At 59.1% G+C, this 21,601-nt stretch overlaps 8 protein-coding genes across 8 annotated transcripts; 3 read left to right on the top strand and 5 right to left on the bottom strand.

Annotated features, from left to right (window-relative positions):
- Positions 1 to 162: 162 nt before the first annotated feature.
- Positions 163 to 5,444, top strand: CcaverHIS019_0107070 (uncharacterized protein; the record flags this gene model as incomplete). Its single annotated transcript, XM_060603311.1, has 13 exons — positions 163 to 274; positions 310 to 426; positions 465 to 545; positions 589 to 761; positions 837 to 922; positions 957 to 1,087; positions 1,122 to 1,191; positions 1,229 to 1,499; positions 1,536 to 1,678; positions 2,059 to 2,594; positions 2,630 to 3,320; positions 3,356 to 4,716; positions 4,756 to 5,444. The coding sequence occupies 13 exons, from the start codon at positions 163 to 165 to the stop codon at positions 5,442 to 5,444; spliced, it is 4,461 nt and encodes a 1,486-aa protein (XP_060453255.1).
- A 204-nt stretch (positions 5,445 to 5,648) lies between these two features.
- Positions 5,649 to 6,820, bottom strand: RBK1 (uncharacterized protein; the record flags this gene model as incomplete). Its single annotated transcript, XM_060603300.1, has 5 exons — positions 5,649 to 5,732; positions 5,766 to 6,319; positions 6,403 to 6,454; positions 6,516 to 6,718; positions 6,787 to 6,820. The coding sequence occupies 5 exons, from the start codon at positions 6,818 to 6,820 to the stop codon at positions 5,649 to 5,651; spliced, it is 927 nt and encodes a 308-aa protein (XP_060453254.1).
- A 254-nt stretch (positions 6,821 to 7,074) lies between these two features.
- On the bottom strand, positions 7,075 to 9,016 carry CcaverHIS019_0107050 (uncharacterized protein; the record flags this gene model as incomplete). Its single annotated transcript, XM_060603289.1, has 7 exons — positions 7,075 to 7,890; positions 7,927 to 8,032; positions 8,067 to 8,288; positions 8,356 to 8,602; positions 8,634 to 8,777; positions 8,826 to 8,851; positions 8,892 to 9,016. 7 exons carry the CDS (start codon positions 9,014 to 9,016, stop codon positions 7,075 to 7,077), a joined length of 1,686 nt encoding a protein of 561 aa, XP_060453253.1.
- Positions 9,017 to 9,331: 315 nt separating this feature from the next.
- DID4 (uncharacterized protein) lies at positions 9,332 to 10,394 on the top strand (the record flags this gene model as incomplete). The annotated part of the gene is made up of 5 exons (XM_060603278.1): positions 9,332 to 9,343; positions 9,435 to 9,599; positions 9,794 to 9,988; positions 10,021 to 10,203; positions 10,236 to 10,394. The coding sequence occupies 5 exons, from the start codon at positions 9,332 to 9,334 to the stop codon at positions 10,392 to 10,394; spliced, it is 714 nt and encodes a 237-aa protein (XP_060453252.1).
- A 121-nt stretch (positions 10,395 to 10,515) lies between these two features.
- Positions 10,516 to 15,211, bottom strand: CcaverHIS019_0107030 (uncharacterized protein; the record flags this gene model as incomplete). The annotated part of the gene is made up of 9 exons (XM_060603267.1): positions 10,516 to 11,215; positions 11,250 to 11,459; positions 11,493 to 13,060; positions 13,095 to 13,723; positions 13,758 to 13,851; positions 13,886 to 14,700; positions 14,735 to 14,816; positions 14,865 to 14,973; positions 15,006 to 15,211. The coding sequence occupies 9 exons, from the start codon at positions 15,209 to 15,211 to the stop codon at positions 10,516 to 10,518; spliced, it is 4,413 nt and encodes a 1,470-aa protein (XP_060453251.1).
- Positions 15,212 to 16,019: 808 nt separating this feature from the next.
- On the bottom strand, positions 16,020 to 18,239 carry CcaverHIS019_0107020 (uncharacterized protein; the record flags this gene model as incomplete). The annotated part of the gene is made up of 3 exons (XM_060603256.1): positions 16,020 to 17,550; positions 17,583 to 17,718; positions 17,864 to 18,239. The coding sequence occupies 3 exons, from the start codon at positions 18,237 to 18,239 to the stop codon at positions 16,020 to 16,022; spliced, it is 2,043 nt and encodes a 680-aa protein (XP_060453250.1).
- A 422-nt stretch (positions 18,240 to 18,661) lies between these two features.
- Positions 18,662 to 19,687, top strand: TEM1 (uncharacterized protein; the record flags this gene model as incomplete). Its single annotated transcript, XM_060603245.1, has 7 exons — positions 18,662 to 18,738; positions 18,869 to 18,952; positions 19,002 to 19,080; positions 19,168 to 19,320; positions 19,354 to 19,473; positions 19,509 to 19,586; positions 19,628 to 19,687. The coding sequence occupies 7 exons, from the start codon at positions 18,662 to 18,664 to the stop codon at positions 19,685 to 19,687; spliced, it is 651 nt and encodes a 216-aa protein (XP_060453249.1).
- A 542-nt stretch (positions 19,688 to 20,229) lies between these two features.
- Positions 20,230 to 21,446, bottom strand: CcaverHIS019_0107000 (uncharacterized protein; the record flags this gene model as incomplete). The annotated part of the gene is made up of 7 exons (XM_060603234.1): positions 20,230 to 20,262; positions 20,295 to 20,834; positions 20,878 to 20,922; positions 20,959 to 21,010; positions 21,042 to 21,160; positions 21,190 to 21,240; positions 21,279 to 21,446. The coding sequence occupies 7 exons, from the start codon at positions 21,444 to 21,446 to the stop codon at positions 20,230 to 20,232; spliced, it is 1,008 nt and encodes a 335-aa protein (XP_060453248.1).
- Positions 21,447 to 21,601: the final 155 nt, after the last annotated feature.

Genomic DNA, 21,601 nt, shown 5'->3' with positions numbered 1-21,601 from the left:
GTAAAGCGCGGTTCGAATCTCAGTCACTGAAGTCGCCGCATTAAAAAGTACAACCAACACCCAAGTCGACCTCCACCAGCATGTTGATTAGGATACCAGGAATGGTACCCCTCACATCAACGTCTTCCTTCCACTCATTCTTCCTCTTCAAATCTCACCCAAATGGACAACAGCAGTGTGGATACAACAGATGGGCCAAGCACTGGCACTTCAACCCCTGGCATTGGACACGTCAAGGTGCCACCAATCTGGCGCATCTTCACAGTAGATGACGGTGAGCTCGAGGTGCCATCACGAGCTGACCCGCAGCTGTCTGGCTCATGTGGATCATTCTCCTAGGAATTCCCGCTACCAGTTTTGTCATGTTGTCGCTCGGTTACTATCATCCCTTATTCTACAAGCTCATCGGGCCATGCCTCACGCTGGGTGAGCTTCCCTCTTATACGTCCTTGAGCTCACACCAGCCGCTGCTCTCGGTTGGGCTGTGTACCTTTCTCCAGCGTCCAAGGTGGACCTCAGCGGCGACATTGTTCTCATTACTGGTGGTTCGTGCCAGCTTAGATAACAAAGCAAAAAAGCTGACGACAGGCGCGACGGGCCTCGGGTTTGAGCTGGCGAGGAAGGTGCTCAAACGCGGCGCAACGGTTGTCGTCCTCTGCCACCACGAGCCTGCTGAGAAGGAACCGGGAGTCAAGTACTACCTGTGCGACGTGTCGGACCGCGCAACAGTGGCACGCGTGGCCAAGGTGGTCCGCGAGGAGGTGAGCCAAGAGCCGACTTGGAAGGAACTTGTTTCCTTGGTTGCCCTACCTTCCATCACACTCCTCTGACCTCAGGTAGGACACCCGTCCATTGTCGTGAACAATGCCGGTGTTGTCAACGGAAAGCTACTCCTCGACCTTACCGAGGAAGAGATCAAGAAGTGAGCTAGGCCAACAAAGCTGAGCTGACAGCAGCTCCTTCGGTGTCAACGCGATGGCTGCATTCTGGGTGACTCAAGAGTACCTTCCTCCCATATTGCGCGCCAGGAGAGGCCACATCGTCAACGTCTCGAGCGTGTTAGGTCTCATCGGCGTCGCTCAATGTTGTAAGTGGCAAGCTTCTTCTAGTCTGACACGCAGCCGATTATTGTGCATCCAAGGCTGCTACAGTCGCATTCCACCAGAGTCTTCGCAACGAGATCGACTATCGGTAAGTGACGAGTTTACTGTTGCATCTGACTCTTCAGCTACGATGCGTCTGAGGTCCGTACCACCCTCGTTCTTCCCGGTCACATCTTGACCCGCATGTTCACCAAGACGATCCTTCCGAGCTCGTTCTTCCTCCGCCTCCTGACGCCCTCCTTGACGCCATCTGAGGTCGCAGATGCGATTGTTGGAGCATTGGGTGGAGGGAGAGCCAACACTGTTCTTCGCTTGCCACTGTTTACGCAGTCTGCGCGGCTCCTTAACCCGAGTTCGGCGCTTGTACCCGATATCGTGCTCCGACTGAGTCATTGGGTGAGTCAAGTACACTATGTGGAAACTGACGCTCAGGTCTCTGGAGCGGACTGGGCCATGACTCACTATGGCCCTCGACCTGACGCTGGACAGCGTCTCGAACTCCAGCGGGCAGCCAAGAAGCAAGCTGACGCGGAGAGGAGAGCAACTTCTGACGCCGAGTTTGACGCAGAGAACTCGTAATTCAAAAGAACATTCTAGATGTCGGTGACCATAGACTCGAACTACTGCATGAGCTTCCTGTTTGGTATGCATTGTCCACCTGCGCTTCGACGCCATGAATCAATGTCGGAGCAAGGCCGCAACTCGTCACCAAAGTCAGAGTCCGAAGTTGTCCAGTTGGTGCCGCTTTGCCACCCAGAAGAATCAAAGTCACCAGGCGATTTTCGGCGTTCCGGTTCATCATCCATCCACATCACCGTATGCGACCACAACACGCAAAAACAATAAACTCGCTGCGCTCACGCGTGGCGAGCTCGGCATTTCATACCCACTGGTCGCCTGCCGTCGCCAGCACGGCCCGGCTGCTAGCGACCACATCGGCGCTCCGGCTCCCCAGGCAACCCAAGGGCTCGCGCGCGTCCACCACAACGGCTGCGGGACCAGTGGCGCCAGCCGAGGATGCTGCGGAGCGATCGGAAGGAGGTGAAGCGGCACCAGAACCGGAAGGCGTCGAGCCCACGCCGCCCTCGTTCCCAGCAATTGTGACGACGTTGACGACTCCGGCCACCCCGACAGAACCCCTGGTGTTCGAGCATCACGTCCTATTCAACCACCTCGCGACATCTTTTGTCCCAGCCAACCAGCCTTCGGTACTGAGGGATAGTGGGCGTGACCGCCCGTCCATCATCACCGAGGGCCCGCGCGGCGTGTTCCTCCCGCAAGCGGGGCATCATAACACTGCAGAAGAGGCTCCAGCCAATTCGGCCGTCGAAGATCCGGTTATCGCGCTCGTTTCGCCATTTGAAGGTGGCGACGCGTACATCTCACGCGCGGTACACGAGGTCGCGGGTCACCTCTCAGCTGATGTCGTGCGTCTGGACGTTGCGCTTGGTGTGGGCTTTGACGGCCCATACGCCCCGCTGGCTGAGACTGGTGAGCTGGACTCGGTGGCAGAAGCTAACCAACAGGCATCACCGCGCCGCCGATCGCGCAGGCGAGCAACCCGCTCTTCCAGACGCCACCTGCTGCAGATCATGGCCACCACATGATGGAGGAAGAGGAGGTTGGGGGTGAGGAGGAGGAGCAGAACAGCGTGCCCAACATGGTGCGCATCCCGCTCATGGCCGCGATTCCCGGCGGCTCGCCATTCGGCATGCCGGGACCAACTCCGCGCCGTCCTGAGAATGAGGAGGAATGGGTCAGTTTCTTCACGGGCCTCATCAACTTGCAGGTGGAAGGGCAGACTGCGTCGGCGAACCGCCGCATCATCCTCCTCGAGTCCACGGCCGCGCTTGCCGAGACGTTTGACGTGTGGTGGCCGCACCTGCTCGAGGCTGTGCGCCGTCGTCGCCGTCCAGTGCGCAAGGGCAAGAAGAGCGCGACGCTGCAGCCGACGACGATCGTTCTCTCCATCCCGCCTAGCCTGCTCCTCCCTCACACCGCGTACATGTCCGAACCTGGAGGCGAGACAGCCGCTGAAGAGGGCAAGGACCGTCTCCGCTCTGTGGTGGAGGCGCTTGGCGCGTCGGTCAACGCAATCCACGTCGACGGTGGTGCTGACAGGGCCGAGGAGAAGCTCTGGTTCAGCAGCGAGGAGCACGACATCGAGGGCCGGCAGCGCCGCGAGGAGCGTCGTCTGCGCGCGATCCTCCACAATGGGTGAGTTCGTAGGCTATCGTCACAACTGACAACAGTGCCGGTGCTCTTCTCCCATTTGACGCGTCGTCTAGCCAGCAGCAGCAGCCGTCTTCGCATCCTATCCTGGACATGCTCATGGGACGCAACAAGAAGAACAAGGACGGGTCCATGTCCGAGTCGATTGTGTGGAAGACGCTTGCAATCGTGCCTTCCGTGCGAGACACTACGCTCGAGCAGCACGAGCGTACTCGCCGGCGTCGCGCGCTCAATGCCGCCATTATGATGCGCGCCGTTGGTCAGCTTGGCGCGACGCTCGAGGAGCCGCTCTCAATGCTCGAGGCGCCCGACTCGACGCCGCCTAGAGGCCGCCAGCGCCGTCTGCAACGCCTAAAGGAGCCTGACCCAGAATGGAGCGAGCTTGTGATCGCCTGGAAGGATGCCGTGGACCTCGCGAGCACCGCAGTTGGCAAGGCTGCCATCTCGGCGGAGAAGGAAAGCGACAAGCTCGTGCTCAAGTGGAAGGATATCCAGGAGGCGCGCGCGATTGCGTACGATCACGAGCGTCAGGTGACCGACACGGTCTCGCAGTACCTCGCTGCGTCGGACATTGCGCACGCAAAGATGCGACAGAAGCAGGCCAAGACAGACACGCCCGCTGACCCCGTTGTCGAAACGCTCAAAAAGTCCAAGGATCTGAACAAGCACGAGAAGCGGCTGTTGTCGTGCATCGTCGACCAGCAGAAGCTCGCCTCGTCGTCGTTCAAGGACGTGCATCTCCCGTTCAACACCATCGACGCAATCCGTACGGTCATCTCGCTCCCGCTCCTCTTCCCCGATGCGTTCCAAGGCGGCATTCTCAAGGACCACGTCACGTCCGGCGCCCTCCTCTTCGGCCCACCAGGCACGGGTAAGACGTTACTCGCCAGAGCGATTGCTGCAGAGAGTGGGGCGCGCATGCTGGCCATCCAGCCGAGTGACGTCAACGACATGTGGGTTGGTGAGGGCGAGAAGCTGGTCAAGGCCGTGTTCAGCATTGCGCGCCGGCTCTCGCCGTGTGTCGTGTTCATTGACGAAGTGGACTCGCTCTTCGGGGCTCGCAGTGCGCGTGACTCGTCGGGCGGCTCCAAGGCCCACAACCAGATCCTCACCGAATTCATGCAGGAGATGGACGGGTTGAGCTCTGCCAACGCGAACCGCGACAAGCGCGTCGTCGTGCTGGGCGCCACGAACCGGCCGTTCGACCTGGACGACGCCGTGCTCCGTCGGCTCCCACGGCGTCTCCTTGTCGACCTGCCCACCGAGGAGGACCGCAAGGCGATCCTCAACATCCTCCTGCGCAACGAGAAGCTGGCGTCCGACGTCGACATTGACGCCATCGCCAAGAAGACCGAGGGCTTCTCAGGCTCGGATCTGAAACGTGAGTTAGAGTTACCACGATGACTAGAGCTGACCCCAGATCTCTGTGTTGCCGCTGCCTTGGCAGCTGTCAAGGAGATGGTCGTCGTTCCATGGAAGAGCGCTTTGTCTGGGTCCTCGACGCCGGCGGCAGTGCAGACCTCGTCTACTGGTCACGGACCTGGCGCGCGCCAGGACCTGCCACTCGCGGTCGAGGAGGAGCCCGTGAACGACACACACGAGGTCAAGACGATACCCCAAACGCCGCAGGCCAGCGCTGAATTCGATTTCGCGGTCGATTTCACGGCCAACAACTCGCCGGCGGCCAAACTGGTCGAGGAAGCATATCTGAAGCAGCTGGAGGCGCAGGCGAAGAACGAGGCGGACACGCGGGCGGCTGAGTCTGGAACTGCCACCCCCACCCAGCCCGAGGAGAGTGAAGGCACTGAGGCGAGGACAGCGGAGGGCGCCGAGGAGGGCGAAGGAGCTTTGGAGACACCGTCTGAAACCCCGCGCCCGTCGTACGCGGACCGCGTTGTGCACGCCAAGCACTTTGACACGGCGCTCACTGAAATCCGGCCATCGTCGAGCGAGGAGGGTACGCTGCCCGAACTGCGCAAGTGGGCGGAGCAGTATGGCGAGGGTGGTAAGAAGGCGGGCAAGAAGAGCGGGTTCGGCAAGGGCTTTGGCTTTGGCGAGCTGCCGCTGGAGAAGAGGAAGGGTTTCGGCCGCGTCAAGGCCGACGAATAGATTTAGACGTGCATCTGGCATCCTGCATTGCATGTAGCATCATCACTTCGGTATCGTCTGGGTGGAGGGGAGTCGAAGGCTCGATGGACTGTCGCAGGTTTAAGCCAGTCTGTTATGTGAAGCGTTGTGGCGTGGCTCATGGCTCAGTCAGTAGTCCTCCAGCCTTGCCAAGATAATCCCAATACATCAGCGCCCAGCGCGTAATTAGCGCGCCATACGCGCGTCCACATCCTTGCGCGCAGCAATGCTCTCCATCGCACCAGCCGTCTCGACAGTGAGTGCGCACGCCTGTCGTCAGCTCTTGATAAGCCCATAGCTCACAGTAAGGCAGATGGGGATGATAGTGTCAAGCGGCGCGTCGTCTCCCAACTCCATAAGCAGGCTAACAAAGTACCCTGCAAAAGTGTCACCCGCCCCAGTTGTATCGACAACCTTAGTCACTGGAGCAGCAGGCCACGCCATGATCTCCGACCCCTTCCTAGGATCAAGGAGCACGACGCCCTCTGGTCCAATAGTCGTGACAATCACAATCTTGGGGTTGAACCCCGCCGCCTTGTTGAGCGCATGCATCTGTGCGCGAGCTGTGTCAGCCACGCTACTCGCGGTCGGAGCGGCATCGAACGCGCTTGCAATGTCGGCGAGCTCGCCTTCGTTCACGATCAGATGGGTCAGGCAGTCCCATGGGAAGGCGCGGAGCTGCTCCCGCGTCGGCATCGGAGAGGGGTTGTAGATTGAGGTGAGCCCGCGTGCGCCAGCCTCGCGGAGGTATGCGAGGGTGTCTTGCAGTGGGATCTCGTTCTGCAAGAGCAGGTGGGAGAAGCCTTCCAACTCGGGCTTGGCGCCGGGGTTGGCAAAGTTGGCGCCGGCGTGGAGGACTGGGATCAGTGGGGGGATTGAGAGATACGGATGGCGAGAGGAGGGAAGGGCACCGGAAGGTTGAGATGCCGCCAAGACGCACCGATAGAGTTCTCGCCACTCGTGGAACGCTGGATGATCGCGCGGCCCGTCACCTGCCGTCAGCACAGACATTAAGCGACTAACCTCATCTTCAACCACGCGTACACGGCTTACGTCTACCCCGCCGGCGGCTATACGGTCGCGCACCGCCAGCCCATCTGCACCAATCTGCGCGTCGAGGACGACGCGGCCGCCAGCCCGCGCGGCGGCGTACGCCTGGTTCGAGCCCTTTCCGCCAGTCTTGCGATCGAAGCCTGTCGACGCGATCGTCTCGCCTGGCCGCACAATGTGAGGGAGGTTGTAGATCTCGTCGATGTCTGGGTTAGTCTGTCTGGCCTTTGGTAGGGGGAGCGAGAGTGGTGGAAGTTGGAGATTGGTGACTCACTGATCGAGCCGCGAACAAGACACGCTTTGGACATTGTTGTGAGTAGAATAGAGTAAAGCAATCGAGATGGGGAGAGGAGTCAAGAGTCAAGAGTCAAGAGTCAAGGTCAAGAGGCTGGCGGGGCTTTTGAGTCGCCGTCCGGCTCATTCTCCATGCCTCAACTCTACAACGGTGACTTGATGGCTACCGACGTCATACCCAACATTTTGCTCCCGGCCGGCGACTTGTTGGTCATGCAATGCACCCCCTTAGAATCTATACGAGTACAGTAGATACAAGTCCAAACGCTTAATCGAGCCGCTGGCCACCCTTCTCGTTCACGTAAGTACCCCGCGCGCCTCGTGCACGGCCACCCAGGCAACGCGCAAGCCCGAGCACAAGCGCGACAACGACAGCCAGTGCGCTGAGCGTCGCAAGGAAAGGGTGCGCGGCACTCCACTGGCCAGCCTCGAAGAGCATGAGCGTGCCGCTGCGCGAGCCCCACTCGAGCGCGCTCCCGACATCTTGGGATTTCAGGTAACCCTTATGGATTCCTTCGAGGATCGAGAACGCGTCAGCGCCCGTCAAACGCACGCGAATGTCCTCAATCTTCCTGTCATAGAACTTGCGCCCTTTGGTGTCGATGGCGACGATCGTGGGGATGTCGGCAGGTTGGACGCCGACCATCTTTCGCAGCCACTTTTGCCAGCTGCTGGCGATGGCTGAGACGAATATGATGCGCTGCTCGGAATGTCGTCCACCCTTCTTCCACGCCCGGGCCATCTTGACCATCTCCACCCGGTCCTTTTCTCCCTCTGCGCCGTCGCGGACCGCCCCTAAAACGACGAGAGGATGGTTTTCGGACAGGAAGAACGTGTTGTAGTTGTCCCCTGACAGGTCAAAGTAGTTCGGGTAACTGTTCCTGTGGACGAAGTGTTCAAGGTCCTCGTCCTTGGCCGGAAGCGCCACAGCTCCGACGTGGTGCGGCTCGTGGGACGCAAAGGCGAGAAGCGAGGAGGTCGGCGGAGGCATAGCGATGCTTTGGTTCTTGTAGAAGAGAGGGTCGTTCGTCTTGTAGACGGGGACCTTGAGGCCTAATGACTTGACGGCACGCTCCACCTGCTCCTGAAATGTCAGCGGCAGTACGCGACATGCACATACAACCTCCTCCAGGGATGTTGAATAGCTGGTCAAGTAGACGAAGAAGAGGTCGTCATCCGCGATGATTCCCTCGAAATCTTCGTTCGTCATCTTCTTCATGGGCACGCTGACGTCAGCCATTTGTGCGACCTACGGTTTACCTTTTTACCTCCTCGTCGAGGAAGCTGGTCATGAGTGGAAGGGTACGGTGCTTCTCAAACACCTTGACCTCGCCGTGCTGGAATAGTTTGATGGTCGGGTAGCCTTGAACACCGTTGCGCTTGCACAGGATCGGGTGGTCATCACAGTTGACCGCGGCGACGTTCAGCGCGCCCTTGTATGTGGCTGCGAGCTTCTCGTAGATCGGCCGCAACTTCTTGCAGCTGATGTCAGTTCAGTGTAAAACAGTCGAGTTACTGAGTGCACCATGGTGCAAAGAAGTCGACGAACACCGGTCCGTTCGTCTTGAGCGCCTCCAGGCCCGCCTCGTCAACCTCGACAACCTTGCCCTCGTGGTTTGGCCTGTTCAGTTGATCCGGCTGTCGGCCCTCTGAATCGGTGTCGTTCGCTCCCAGCGACTCGCCGCGCGAGTAAGCCAAGGCTTTGGACTCGATCCACGCGTCGAGGAGAGGATACGCGCGATCATCCTTGTACTCGCCGACTTCCTTGCCGTCGGCATAAAGCATGAGGGATGGGTCTGAGTCAGCTGAGCCAAAGGAGCTGCTCACATCCACGGACGTTGTTCGAGTCGCACAAATCTCCCTGCGCCAGGCAGTTAACTTGCGCCATGTGGAACCCTGACAGCTGCTCATGGTACGCGTTCTTAATCGCGAGGTCCTTCCACGTCGGAGCGAACGCTTTGCAGTGCCAACCTGCTGTCAGCCACCGTCAACAGTCAAAAAAGGAGAGCGTAGACGTACACCGCGGTGAGAAGTGTTCAACTAGCCTGATTGTTAGCCAAACAAGAGAATTCCTGCTGGACTCACCAAGCGCCGTGAGCGATGGACGCTTTGAAATTGTCCTCGTTCAGCTGCCGCAGCTCGGTCGCTTCTTCCTCCGCGAAGGCCCCAGTGGCGATGAGCGCCAGGGCTGCCAATCTCCTCCACAGCATAGTTTCGGTGTCTCAGATTCCGTTCTAGTGGCGAGAAGCGCCCGGGGTTTGGTGGACAGTGACAAAGGAGACGGACAATGAAAGCGATGCTGAATGTTGTGAAGGTCAAATGTACAGCGCGATCGGTGTCGTTGGTCGGCAACTAACAAGACAGCCTTCCACCTTCCTCAAGCAAATAGGTTCCGCCACGCGGAACCAATGTTACAGCTGGTGGCGAGAGGGCGGGGCTCAGTGCTCAGTGGGCGGGCACTTGGCACTATCATTCAACATCAACATCATCGACTCAACAACCCTTCACTCTCAAACGCCCTTACTATGAACATTCTCGTGAGACCTCCAACATGTCAGGTGTACGAGTGCTGACGCTGTCTTTTCTTCCTATGCCTGGGCCACTGCTTGAAACTCCTCGACGTCATAGGACACACTCTTCGGACGCTCGATGACGCCGGCCGAGCGGCTGCGACAACACCAGCGCAGCCTGCAGAAAGCACAACGCGAGCTTGAGCGGGAGCGCTCCAAGCTCGAGCAGCAGGAGAAGAAGACGATGGCGGACATCAAAAAGAACGCCAAGGCTGGTAACATGGTGCGTCGGCTTTCTGGGCTGAGATCGGCTAGGGTCACGCGTGGGCGGGCTCAGATCATGGAGATGAGGTTCTCCGCGCACCGCCTCACGTGATCCGACGCCAGTCCGCAGTCCGCAGCCGTGGACGAGATGGCGCGCGTGCCAACACGATGCCGCGGGATGCCGTGACGTCGCTGAGAGTTAGCTGACGACAGAACGCCTGCAAGATCCTCGCCAAGGACCTGGTCCGCACGCGGCGGTACATGCAGAAATTCACGCAGATGCGGGTACAGCTTCAAGCCGTGTCCCTGCGGATGCAAACCCTCCGTTCGAATGAGCAGATGGCGAGCGCGATGAAGGGAGCCACCCGCGCTATGGGCCAGATGAACCGTTCCCTCAACCTTCCTCAAGTACGCACCCGCAAGACACGAGCTGACGGCAGATCCAGCGGATCATGAACGAGTTTGAGAAGGAGAGTGCGACAATGGACATGAAGGAAGAGATGATGAGTGATGCGGTCGACGACGCCATGGAGGACGAGGACGAGGGCGAGGGAGAGGAGGTCGAGAGCGACAAGATCCTCAAGGAGGTGCTCGACGAGATTGGCATGAACATGAGCGACTCTGTGAGTTTTGGCTTGATTGGAGCTGACAGAAGCTCGCGAACGCGCCGACGGCCAACCCGACGGTCAATGAGCCGATGCTTAGCTCCCGCGTTGCCGTCGCCGAGGGCGGAGGCGCACCCACCCCACCCCAGGGCGGTGGGAACGAGGAGGACGACCTCCAGCGCCGTCTTGACATGTTGAGGCGCGATTAGTGGGCTACTCTAGGAGTAGGAGTATAGAGGCAGGGCAGTCGACTTCCAGGAGTAAGGGTATAGAGCCGTGGTGCAGATCTAGAGCTGATGTGACGACTATTACATATATCGTCCATACTGGTCAACTAAACGTCTCTTCCTGCCGCGCGCGCTCGATCTCCTCGCGCGTAATACTCGAGCGCTCGCACATGCTCCGGAAGTGTCCTCCGCGATCGTACAACTCGAGCGGTGTGTCGAAATCGACAATTTGTCCCGCATCCATCACCAGGATGCGGTCCCACGAGAGGATGGTGCGCAACCTGTGGGCTATGCAGAGGAGGGTCTTGTGGCCGAACTCGCGTCGGATCGTCTGCTGGATCTTGGCGTCCGTCTCGAGGTCCACAGCAGCCGTAGCCTCGTCCAGCACAACAATACGCGCGTCTTTGACAAGCGCACGGGCCAGGCTTACCAGCGACCGCTCCCCGATACTCAGATTGGAGCCCTCGTCATCAATCGCCATGTCGAGTGTGAACCGCCTACTCGCCTCCTCCTCGAGGAGGCAGGCGCGGCCCATGGCATCATGCAGCTCAGCATCGGTATGCTCGTCGAACGGGTCGAGGTTGGTCCGCAGCGTCCCGCTGAAAAGCACGGGGTCCTGTGGGATAATTGCGATCGCGGAGCGCAGCCGCTTCAGACCGATGCTCGATACGTCTACGCCGTCGACCGTGACGCGGCCCGAAGTGAGTTCGGCGAGGCGGAACAGAGCGACGGTGATGGATGTCTTGCCAGCGCCCGTGCGCCCGATGATGCCGACCTTCTCGCCGTGCTCGAAGCGGGCGGAACTGTCATCAGTTGGATGAAGAGGAGCCAACTCACATTCCCTTGAGGACCGGTTGCAGGCCCTTGCGGTACGACATGACGACGTCGTCAAATGTGACAGCGCCTTGTGTCGGCCACTCCGGTGGCGGATCGTCCTTCACCTCGTACGCGGCCTCTTGCGGAATTCCGCGCCCGGCATAGAGCTGGATTCGCTCGACAGCGTTCATGTTATTCTCGACCTCAGCGCTCTGTCGCGTCACCATGCCCCTGAGGTCAGCTACCACGACTACTCCAGCTCACAGGATCTGGGTGATTTGCGTCATGTACGTTAGACAGAGGGCGATTTGGGACGCGCTCAGTCCTGTTCCGCCTGCAACACTCATAATCGCGACCGCAAACACCAGCAGCGCACCGAGGAAGTCGAGGCGCACAGCAAGCCAGCGCTGATTACTCGATGTGAGGATGTACGCGCGGTCTTCGAGGTCCATGTAGTAGCAGTTGTCGCGGACGAAGCGGTCAGTCTCGCCGTACGCCCTGATGGTGGCCAGACCCGAGAGACTCTCGGAGAAGTGCGAGTAGAGGAGGGAGCGGAGCATCGAGTCGAGGCGCTTGACTTCGCGCGCGCTTGTGCGGTAGAACTGCGCAAAGTACCAGTATCCAACCCCTACGACGAAGATGATGGCGATAAAGTAGTGGAAGTAGACTGTGATGATTACGACCGAGCCGATGAGCGAAAGGAGCGTGAATACCTGCAGCCGCAGGCTGTCGGGGAGCTGGTTGTCGATTATGTCAATGTCCTTACCGAACACACCCATGATGCGGCCCAGGGGCTGGGTGTCGAAGAAACTCATCGGGGCGAAGAATACGTTCCGCACTGCGCCGCCGTACAGGTTCCGGCTGGCAAAGTAGGCCATCACGCCCATGGTAACACCGAGGCCGAAGATAAATATCGTCGCGGCCAGACCCAGCATCGCGTACATGCCCTGGTAGAAAGCTGTGCTCCTGCCGAACGTGTCTGCCTCCCACCAGGTGAGCCACACTGTGCTGAGCACGCTGCCAGCCTGCATGGCGGCAGCGAAAAGTAGGGCCGGCGGGAGCATCCAAGTCGCATTGCCGGCACGGAGGTACGCGCCATACACCTTGCCCCCGACGCGGCCGGTCTTGCGCACCTCAGACGTCATGAGCCGGCCTTCAAGCTTGCCTGTACCAGCCGCCTTAGTACAACCCATGAATTTCTCATGCGCCTTGGCCTCGGCGTCGGCCGTGTCGACAGGAGCCTCCTCGATGGCCCCCTCTTCCCGGCCGTCCTCTTCCTGCTTGGCGTCCGTGCCGCCGAACTCTTTCACGAGCCGCCGGAACGGGCCCTCGCTCGCCAAGAGCGCATCGTACGTCCCCTCTTCAACCACATGCCCATGCTGGATCATGTACACGTAGTCGACCTGGGGGAGGAAGTGGAGCGCATGTGTGACGAGCACGACGGTCTTGCCTGCCGCTCGCAGGCCCATGACTGCCTCGTTGAACAGCAGTCTGCCGACGTGCGCGTCGACCGCGCTCAGCGGGTCGTCGAACAGCACAGTGTCCGCGTCAAAGTACAGCGCGCGCGCAATGTTCACGCGTTGCTTCTGCCCGCCGGAAAGGTTGACGCCCTTCTCGCCAATCTCGGTCAGGTCGCCGTCAGGCAGGATCTCAAGGTCGGGAAGGAGGCACGCACGCCGGATACACTCCCAGTAGCGCGCCTCGTCCCAGCGCTGACCAAAGAGGACGTTGTCCCGCAGCGTCGCGTTCTGAATCCACGCAGTCTGCTGACAATATCCTAGGCGGCCACCGAACTCTGCTGTGCCAGAGATATGCCGCATTTCACCAAGGAGCTGGTGTCAGCAGGAAGAGAAGAAGCAAGCTCACACCCTGGAGAATGCTCGACTTGCCCGCGCCGACGGGCCCCACGATCGCAACGAGCTGTCCGCGCGAAATCTCGAGGCTGAGATTCTGCACCATGAACGGTTCCTTCTCCTCGCTGTCGTTCTTCTGTTCCATCTTGGTTTCTGTGGCCCGCTTGCCTCTCCCCCCCACCTTACCGCCCCTTCCTCCCCTGCCACCTCTTACGCCACCTCTTCCGCCCCTTCCCCCGACGCCACTCTCCTTGTCGACAGTCTCCGGTTCGAGCACAGTGGCCCACTGGAACGTCGCGTTCTTGGCACGGATAGCCACGTCCAAGTCGGGATTGATCAGTTCCTTCTCGTCCATTAACGGCGCCTCAAACAAGCTTTCGAGGCGGAGCACGGCAGCTTGTGCGTCTGCCAACGTTGACAGTGCGCGAGGGAGGAACATGAGTGGCTGTCGCAGGAGATTGAAGTAGGCGAGCGACGTGAAAATGAGCGCGGGGTCCATGTTCTCGTGCGTGCTCGAGTACGTCACGAAGGACAGCACGGCCGCCATGACCGGGACGCTATACGCGAGCGCCTGGTTGCCCGCGCGGATGAACAATAACTTGCGCACCGCTGTCATCTCCTGCCCGCGCACGAAGGCCAGGCCTGTCGTCAGCTTAGTCTGCTACCTGGAGCTCACGTTTCAGGAAAGGCAACTCGTAGCAGAATGCCTTTATGATCTGCATACTCGCGAGCAGCTCCGAGAGAAGCTTGGAGCGGCCGTCTGTCCATTTCTGACATGAGCTGAGCGTATGGATCTTGGCTCACCATAGATCCCTTGCGAACCTTGAAGCTCGTGCGCATAAAGTATGTCTGGACAGGCGCGAGGATGACGAAAACGACGAAGCCAACGATGGCACTTGGTCCGATCTGCAGACACAGGAGGATAAGCGTGACTGCGAGCTGGATCGGTGCGGTCCACATGACGTGGAACCAGTGAGCACAGTAGTCAATCCGGCTAATGTCGCTGGAGAGGTACGCCATGAGCGTGCCGTTCGGGTGGGTGCGCCGTGCGCCCACGCTGAGTCTGAGTGCACGTTTGTATGTAGCGCTAATCAGAGTTGCGCGGAACAAGGCGCCGTGCGTCATGGACCGGAAGAAGAACTGGTGCTGGCACACACTCTGGACCATGCTCAGCAGGAGTAACCCGAATGCCAGCCCAATCCCACGACCAATGTGCGGCTTCTCTCCAACCCCGCGCTTGGCAGCGTATGTCGCTTGACTAAAACGGATGATCTCCTTGATGAGCAGCGGGGCCATGAGCTGCGCCTCGTCGGCAACGAGTTTGAACAGCCCACCCAGCCAGTACCTGGGAAAAGCCTCGTTGAGCGCGCCAGCAATCGAGCCGTGCTTTTTCCCACTGTCGGCGCGCCATTCAGCCTCGAAGGCCGCCCGCCTGGCGCCGTACCCCGCGCCGCTCTCGTACTTCTTCGCCTCGTCTGGCAGGGGACGGAGCGACTTGGCCGCCCAGCGCACGCGTTTGTGCAGTGGTGGCTTGGCGGTTGGCAGCGATTCGTTCCACGCCTTGGCCTTCGCCTGTCGGTTCTCGAGGTTGTTGAGGAACTTGGTTGACATGTAATCGGCTGATGTCAGCTCCATCGGCTTAAGGACGCTCACCCTCGCGCGATGGATCGACCCGCCATAAATCAGTCGCCTGCAATGGCCGCTGATACCCCAACCGCATCAGAGGCGACACCCACTGCTGTCAGCTCCTGTCAGAGAGACCACAGCTGCACATGACACACACATGGAATGTGAGCACCGAAAGGAAATTAGCCTTGGCCAGCGGCAGTTCCGGTGCGTCGGCGAACGACTCTGGCGGCGGAGGAGGGGGCTTGGAAGGTCTCCATAGTTGCCTGCAATCAGCTCCATCAGGCGCTCAACTCACCACCAGTGATCTCGCTTGTGGTAGCTGTACTCGCCCTTCATATCGCGTAAACGCATATGCTCGTCCTCCCCGTTCTCCGCGTTGTGCGTCTCTTTCTTCCCATCTTCGCCATCGCTGTCCTTATTGGTAGCCAATGAGGCATCGTCCTGCTCCTTTGTGTTGTGTCGGGCCTTGATAACATCAATCTTCTCGTTGATCCCGACCATCTCTTCGATCTCAGGCTTGGTCTTGGTGGCTTGGTGGTGTGTCAATCTTGGGTTAGCCGTTTCGGTGGTCGCTGACCATGTTGGTCGGCACCAACGGTTGTCTTTACGCTCGATACGATGGAGCTGAAGATGGAGAAAAAGAAGATGGAGTAGTTGCGATTCCGCAGCCTGGGTTCAAGTCAATTGGAGGATGGACATGTCGGCTTTGCCCGAAAGGCAGGTTCAATATGAACAACAGTTGACCCTCTCGGCCGACCATGTTAGCAGTAAACCATCCAACAACAAACTAACACAAGTGCTCAGTTAGTAGCACTCGCAGCGAGCTGGCTTACTAGCTGTCAGATCGCGACCTGGACTCAACGCACTTACCTGATCCAACTGCATGGTACATTCAAACTCTCTGACGGCAACTAAGGCAGGCATGCCAAGGTACCTCTGTATGCTGCTCAGACTTTCTATAGTCGCGTCTGAGAGAGGGACGTGATGACCTCCTTGTTCGTTTGGTAGTACAGTAGCCCGGACCTTGAGGTATTAGTGGTCTGTGGAGATGGGAGGGAGCGTCGGGGAGGCTAGTTACTCGCTCAAGGTGGGTAGTGAGAAGGTTGCGAATCCAAGTGTTACAGTAATCGCTGTGCGTTTAGTCACAATAAGCCCAATTCGTTCTGCGATCCTGCGACGCCATTACAATAACCATTGCTCTAATATGATCACCCCACTAGACGGGTCATGCGGTTCAACCACAATCTGCATCTTGATGTCCTCGATTGCCTGCGATAGGAGGCATATGCTATACATACTTTTGTCTATGCTACCGCTTCGCGACTTCGGGGCTGGGTTCGAGCGCTTCAACGTGCTCCTCGAGCGCGAAGATGCGCTTCTCCAGCACGTTCAGCCGCTCCTCCCGCTTCCGTACGAGCTCCTGCAGCCCTTCGGCGGTAACGCGAGGGCGGGCGAGGACGAGCTTGTCGACCGTGCTGTCAAAGTTGGCGCTGAGGTCGTCCTTGAGCATGGCCGTCACGCGGTTCCAGTTCTTCCAGAAGCGTCGCTGGCCCTTGGCCCACCATGCCTGTCCCAGGGCGAGGGAGGACACGACGGCCAGAGCGCCAAGTCCGACCGCAGTGCCGCCGCTGATGTAGCTCAGCGGCGGGGCGAACGCCGTCCATGCGCCCGCGGTTCCTACAAGCGCAAGGGTGATGGAGGAGCCGAGCGCCCGCTGCGCCGTCACCTGCAACTGCGGAACAGCGGTATTGACGAGCTGCGCGCGACGCGTCGCCACAGGGGGCAAGAGGGACGTCGGTGTCACTGGAGGGATAGAGAGAGCGAGGGAGGCGAGGTGGTTTAAGAGTAGTGGGGAGGAGAAGGGGTGCCCCGCCCGGTCGGAGGAAGACGACGTCAACTGGCGGGCGGTCGTGTCGCTCTGCTTCCCCAACTGGGACTGCAGCTGAGACAGCTGGCCAGCTTCAAAGACGAGCTGCTGTTCGATATCCCGTACAAAGTTGCGCGCAATGTAACCGCCAATGTCGCCGTTCACGTCGTCGACACGCAGCCGTGTCAAAATGCCCAGCCACGACAGCCGCCCCTTGAACAGCTGCTCAAGGTCGTGCTTGTTCGTGCGGACGCTGGCATCGACGCTGCCGTCGACAACACCGCTCGAGCTCCCCTTGCTCACAACGCTCATGCCGCGCGCACGCCCCGACCCGTCCGCTGCTTCCCTGCGCAGGTCCGAAACAATGTCCGATGCCTTCCGGACCACTTCATAGTCACTTGTGACCACGCTGTTCGTGTACGCGAGTGCGAGGCGCGCTGTGCTCGCAGCTGTCGCCATCTGTGCATCAGGCGGCACGATGTGCTTCAGCTGGGCCTGCAGCGGACCGATATTGGACGCGATGAAGTCGTGTTGGAACGTGTCGAAGGCGAGGCCCTTGCTCTCGCCCTCTGAGCTGCCCAAAGCGCCCGCCAGTGCATCCAGTGCTCGCAGAGCCTTGTCAGCCTGCACGAACGCGACATCGTAGCCCTTGCATCCCGTCGGCACTGCGATGGCGGCAATCTGTTTGTCAAGCGCTGCCAGCATCGTCTCCTCGGTCATGTGTGCTGGCAGAGGGCCGTTCACAATGAACTGCACGCGGCCCTTGCCCAAGGCGACCGGAAGCAGCTTGTCAAGGAACGGAGCGGTGGCGAGGCGCACGGGGTCGAGCACGAATGCAGTTGCATCGCATGCGAGCATCTGGGACTCGGCCTGGGTCCCCTGCGCGATCTCAGCAACGTCGCAGCCCGACGCCTGCAGCCAGGATGATAGGGCACCCAACCTGCCATCGGTACGAGATGGCTCATTGGCAAGGCTACCGTCAGCGGAGCGGGTGTTCACACGAACGAAATAAAGAGAGTGTCCTTGCTCGTACCAAAGTAGCGGTCGAGGATCGCCTTGCGCATCACATCAGAGTCCGAGAGTGGGTCCTGCAGAAAGGCCGAAACAACGTCGTGCGGCGCAGCGACCGGGTCGCCGTACACTGTGGTCAGTCCCTGTCTCTATATCGGGCATGCCCAGCCAGCGTCCGGCTAAGGGTGCTCGCGCGACCAAGCTCTCTGCAAAGCTCAAGCTCAAAATTCGAGATGAGGAGCTTCCGCTCGAGCGTGGCCCCACATTTAACTCACCAGCCAGCCGTGCCCGGCGAGTTGCGCCGAGGTCCGCATTCGCTGCCTTGACCCGGTCATACCATGCCGACGACCCGCCAACGTCCGTCACAAGCATCTTCTCCACATCCTTGAGGACGGCGCGCAAGTTCTCGGATCCTGGCACAGGCGTCGGCAAGAACGGCGCGAGGGGCGGTTCTTGACCGCCGACATGACCCGAGACCGTGGCGGCTGTCGCGTACCGGCGCAGGGCGAGGACAGCGGGGCTGGACGGAGCGACCCATTGCCGGCTGAGGGCAGTGGAGGGAGCGGCCTTTGTGGAGAAGTGGAAAGCCCGAGCTGCCGGTCTGAGAGACGGTCTCGCTACGAGGATTGCCCTCGTTGTGCGAGACTTCATGTTAGGACATGCAAGAGGGAGGGAGGAGAGGAGGAGAGGAGTGATACTGGTCGTTGGAGGAATGGGAATCGGGGGAAGAGACCAACAAGAAGGGTGAGTGTTACGTAAACCCACGTTTGATGATGGTATCTGATTCCGATGCGCGTCAAGCAGAGCCCAAGTGGTGGCCGTGTTGACTGTCAAGCCATCAGGACCTCTTCATTTCATTCATTCATTTATCCATCACTTGATTCTCTTCTCTCATTCTCTCCCTCTCACCTCGCGAACATCCCACATCGCACGCCCTCTCCCTGCATTGAACGCGTCGGATCCCCCCTTAGCTCGTCAATTGAACACGGCATACCCCATTGGCCTCCAAGTGCCAATCACACTACCACGTCCACAATCATTCCCTCACTTCCCATCCATCCCAGCTATCCACCATGACCGACCAAGGCTATGCTTCGTCTGGTTCCGGCAGCGGGCGCGTGTCAGGCAGCGAGGCGGGCGACAGGAACGCGTACGTTTACCACCATGGGCGCAAGTTTGGAGGCAGGCTGGTGGTGCGACTTCACGAGGTCTTACGCGTTCTGCGCCGCCTCCAACCTTCTCCCGCAACTGCCCACTCCGTTCTATACAGCTGAAACCAGTGTCGTGTTAAAGGTCGGCATGGTCGGCGACGCCGGCATCGGCAAGACGTCGCTCATGGTCAAATATGTGGAGGGAAGCTTCGAGTACGTCACGCAGACGCCAGGGGATGGCGGGTGACACGCTAACCTCCAGCGAAGACTACATCCAAACACTTGGCGTAAACTTTATGGAGAAGGCTATCACCATTCGTAATACGGAGATCACCTTTTCTGTGAGTCGCACAAGCGCCGAAGAGGCACTCGCCACCTTGTCAAGAGGTGGTGGTGGAGGTTGTCCGGGGACTCATGACTAACGCCAGATTTGGGATCTAGGTGGGCAGCGCGAGTTCGTGTCCATGCTGCCGCTCGTGTCCAACGATGCCGTCGCGATCCTTTTCATGTTCGACCTCACACGGAAAGCGACGCTCAACAGCATAAAGGAATGGTACCGACAGGCGCGCGGATTCAACAAGGTCAGCTTCATCCTGGGTAGCAACTGACAGCAGACGGCCATTCCAGTGTTAATCGGGACCAAGTTCGACCTCTTCGCGACGCAGCCACTTGAGGAACAGGAGGAGATCACCAAGCAGGCCAAGCGGTTCTCAAAGGCCATGCGCGCACCACTTGTGAGCTGTGACGAGCAGTACTGAGCTCACCCCAGATCTTCTGCTCGACGAGCCACTCGATCAACGTCCAGAAGATCTTCAAGATTGTGCTTGCTAAGGCGTTTGACCTCAAAGTGAGTTGCAGCTGATAGTTCCTTGATGAGGCTGACATCAGTGTGTTATCCCAGAAATCGAAGAGGTTGGCGAGCCAATCTTGCTGTATATCGACGTGTAGGCCGCACCGAGGCCCTGTATGCCACCTGCCATCCCACTTAATGATTCATGCCACCACATTCGCTATGTCCAGACCCCGGCACGCGGCGCCGCCCAAGTGCGCTCCTCCTTCGCCATCACCATCACTCGGCTTGCCGCGTCCGCACGCGGCCAAACCCACACCTTTGAGTTGATGATACAGTAGATGATATGCTATACGCCCGTAGAAGGTCGGAGACGAGCGCGCTGTTTGCGTTGGAGCCTCACATGGGAAGTCTATGGTGGCGGCTAGGTGGTTGTGAGGCGGGCATATGGGCATGCAGCCATGTTCAACCCAGGCGTTTTGTACGTGACAGGGATGATTATTCCTGCCATCTCACTCGAGGCCATATGGCCACAGCATACAGGCGTTCAGGTGTTGTGGCGTGCGGGCGTGTGGCGTGCAGGCGTGCAGGCTCACAGGCGTTACATGGGTGACATGTTGGTAGGTTGACAGGTCGTGTTGGCATAACATAACAGTCGTCATTATCTAGGCTACTCTGGTATCGTACATAATCCTAATCGCTACCACTCCATGTGTCCACTACAAGTCTTGGCCTAGTGTCAGCTCCCTTCTTTCGTGGATTCACTTCAGTCAGAAGGCCTTGGAGGCGAATCTCGCGCGCCTCAGCCCGACTCTCAGCAGCATCCAGAACCTCGAGTAGTGCCTGCCGCGCCTCCTCACGGCGTGACTCTGCCACACTCTCCCTACTCAGAGAGCGCTCAACCTGCGCACTCAGCGACGCGGGCAAAGCCTTGACAGCAGCAACTAGCGCCGCCAGCTCCTTGTCCTTTGGCTCGCGTATGCTCTGATAACTGGACGAGCGCTCCATACGCGCCTCCTTGAGCGGTGAACTGGCCTCGAATGAAGCAACGATCTCGGCTGGCGTCGGGCGGCTGTCCAGTTCGCGTATGCCCTCGAGCGCGCGGAGAGCACCAGCAGGCGTCTTGTCCACTGCTGTCTCGAGCTCGCGGAGAGAACGAGCATCGGCGACGCTGACAGAGCGCGTGTGACTGTGGCGTGAGGCACGTTTAATACTCGCTGAAGGGCGCAGTTTGGGTTTAGGGAGCGGGGTAGCGTTCCCACACGTGTTCCCGGCCCCACGAGGGTCAGGAAGAACACAATATTCCTGCTGTCAGCTGAAAGGAGGCGCGCGAAAGCTGGATAATCACCTTCCAGTCCTCTCCGAGCGTCTCCTCAAGTTTTGATTCAAGTGCCTGCTGTCAGCTGATGAAGGATGGGTTAAAGCTCACCTTGACGTATTGCCTGAGGTTCTCGATTGTGTTGTGTTTCTGCTCGTTGTCTCTGCCATCAGGGGGGCCTGTGCGGCACTGACTTTTGGCTCTCGGCGAACAGATTCTCGCTCGTCTCCCACTCCATGCGCATGGCATAAACCTCATCCTCGGTCGGGCGGGCCGCGAGATCTTCACGCAGGTCCATGACTTCACGCGTGAGCTGGATTAGCGGAACGAGAAAGGGCGTACCCGGAGGATCTCCGTCTCCTGTTCTTGCATCGTCGCTGCGGGGTCGATGGTCTGCTATCAGCTAGGCCAGATATAAGTTATCTGCCCACCATATTACTCTTACTCTCATCGAGAGAGTGCAAAGTATTCTCCCAGTGCTTTTCGGCCGACCCCTCGTCGGCAGAGTAGTCATTCCACGGGTCGGGCTGGCGTGGAGAGGGGAGGGTTACGGATCGTCGCTTAGCCTGACGAGAAGAGTAAGAGGAAGCTAGTGGCATATTTAAAGGGAGGGAAGGAGAGGTGAGTGGTGAGTGGAGAGTGGAGATGATGAGTGGTAGAAGTGGTTGAGGATGATTGTGATGGCACATGAACACACGGACCACCTCCACCACACGTCTGTGCACTTAACCAGGCACTTACCCAACTGTAAGTT

This window comes from Cutaneotrichosporon cavernicola (assembly GCF_030864355.1).
Source record: "Cutaneotrichosporon cavernicola HIS019 DNA, chromosome: 1".
Lineage (NCBI taxonomy): Eukaryota > Fungi > Basidiomycota > Tremellomycetes > Trichosporonales > Trichosporonaceae > Cutaneotrichosporon > Cutaneotrichosporon cavernicola.
This window is presented reverse-complemented; position numbering and strand designations above follow the sequence as displayed.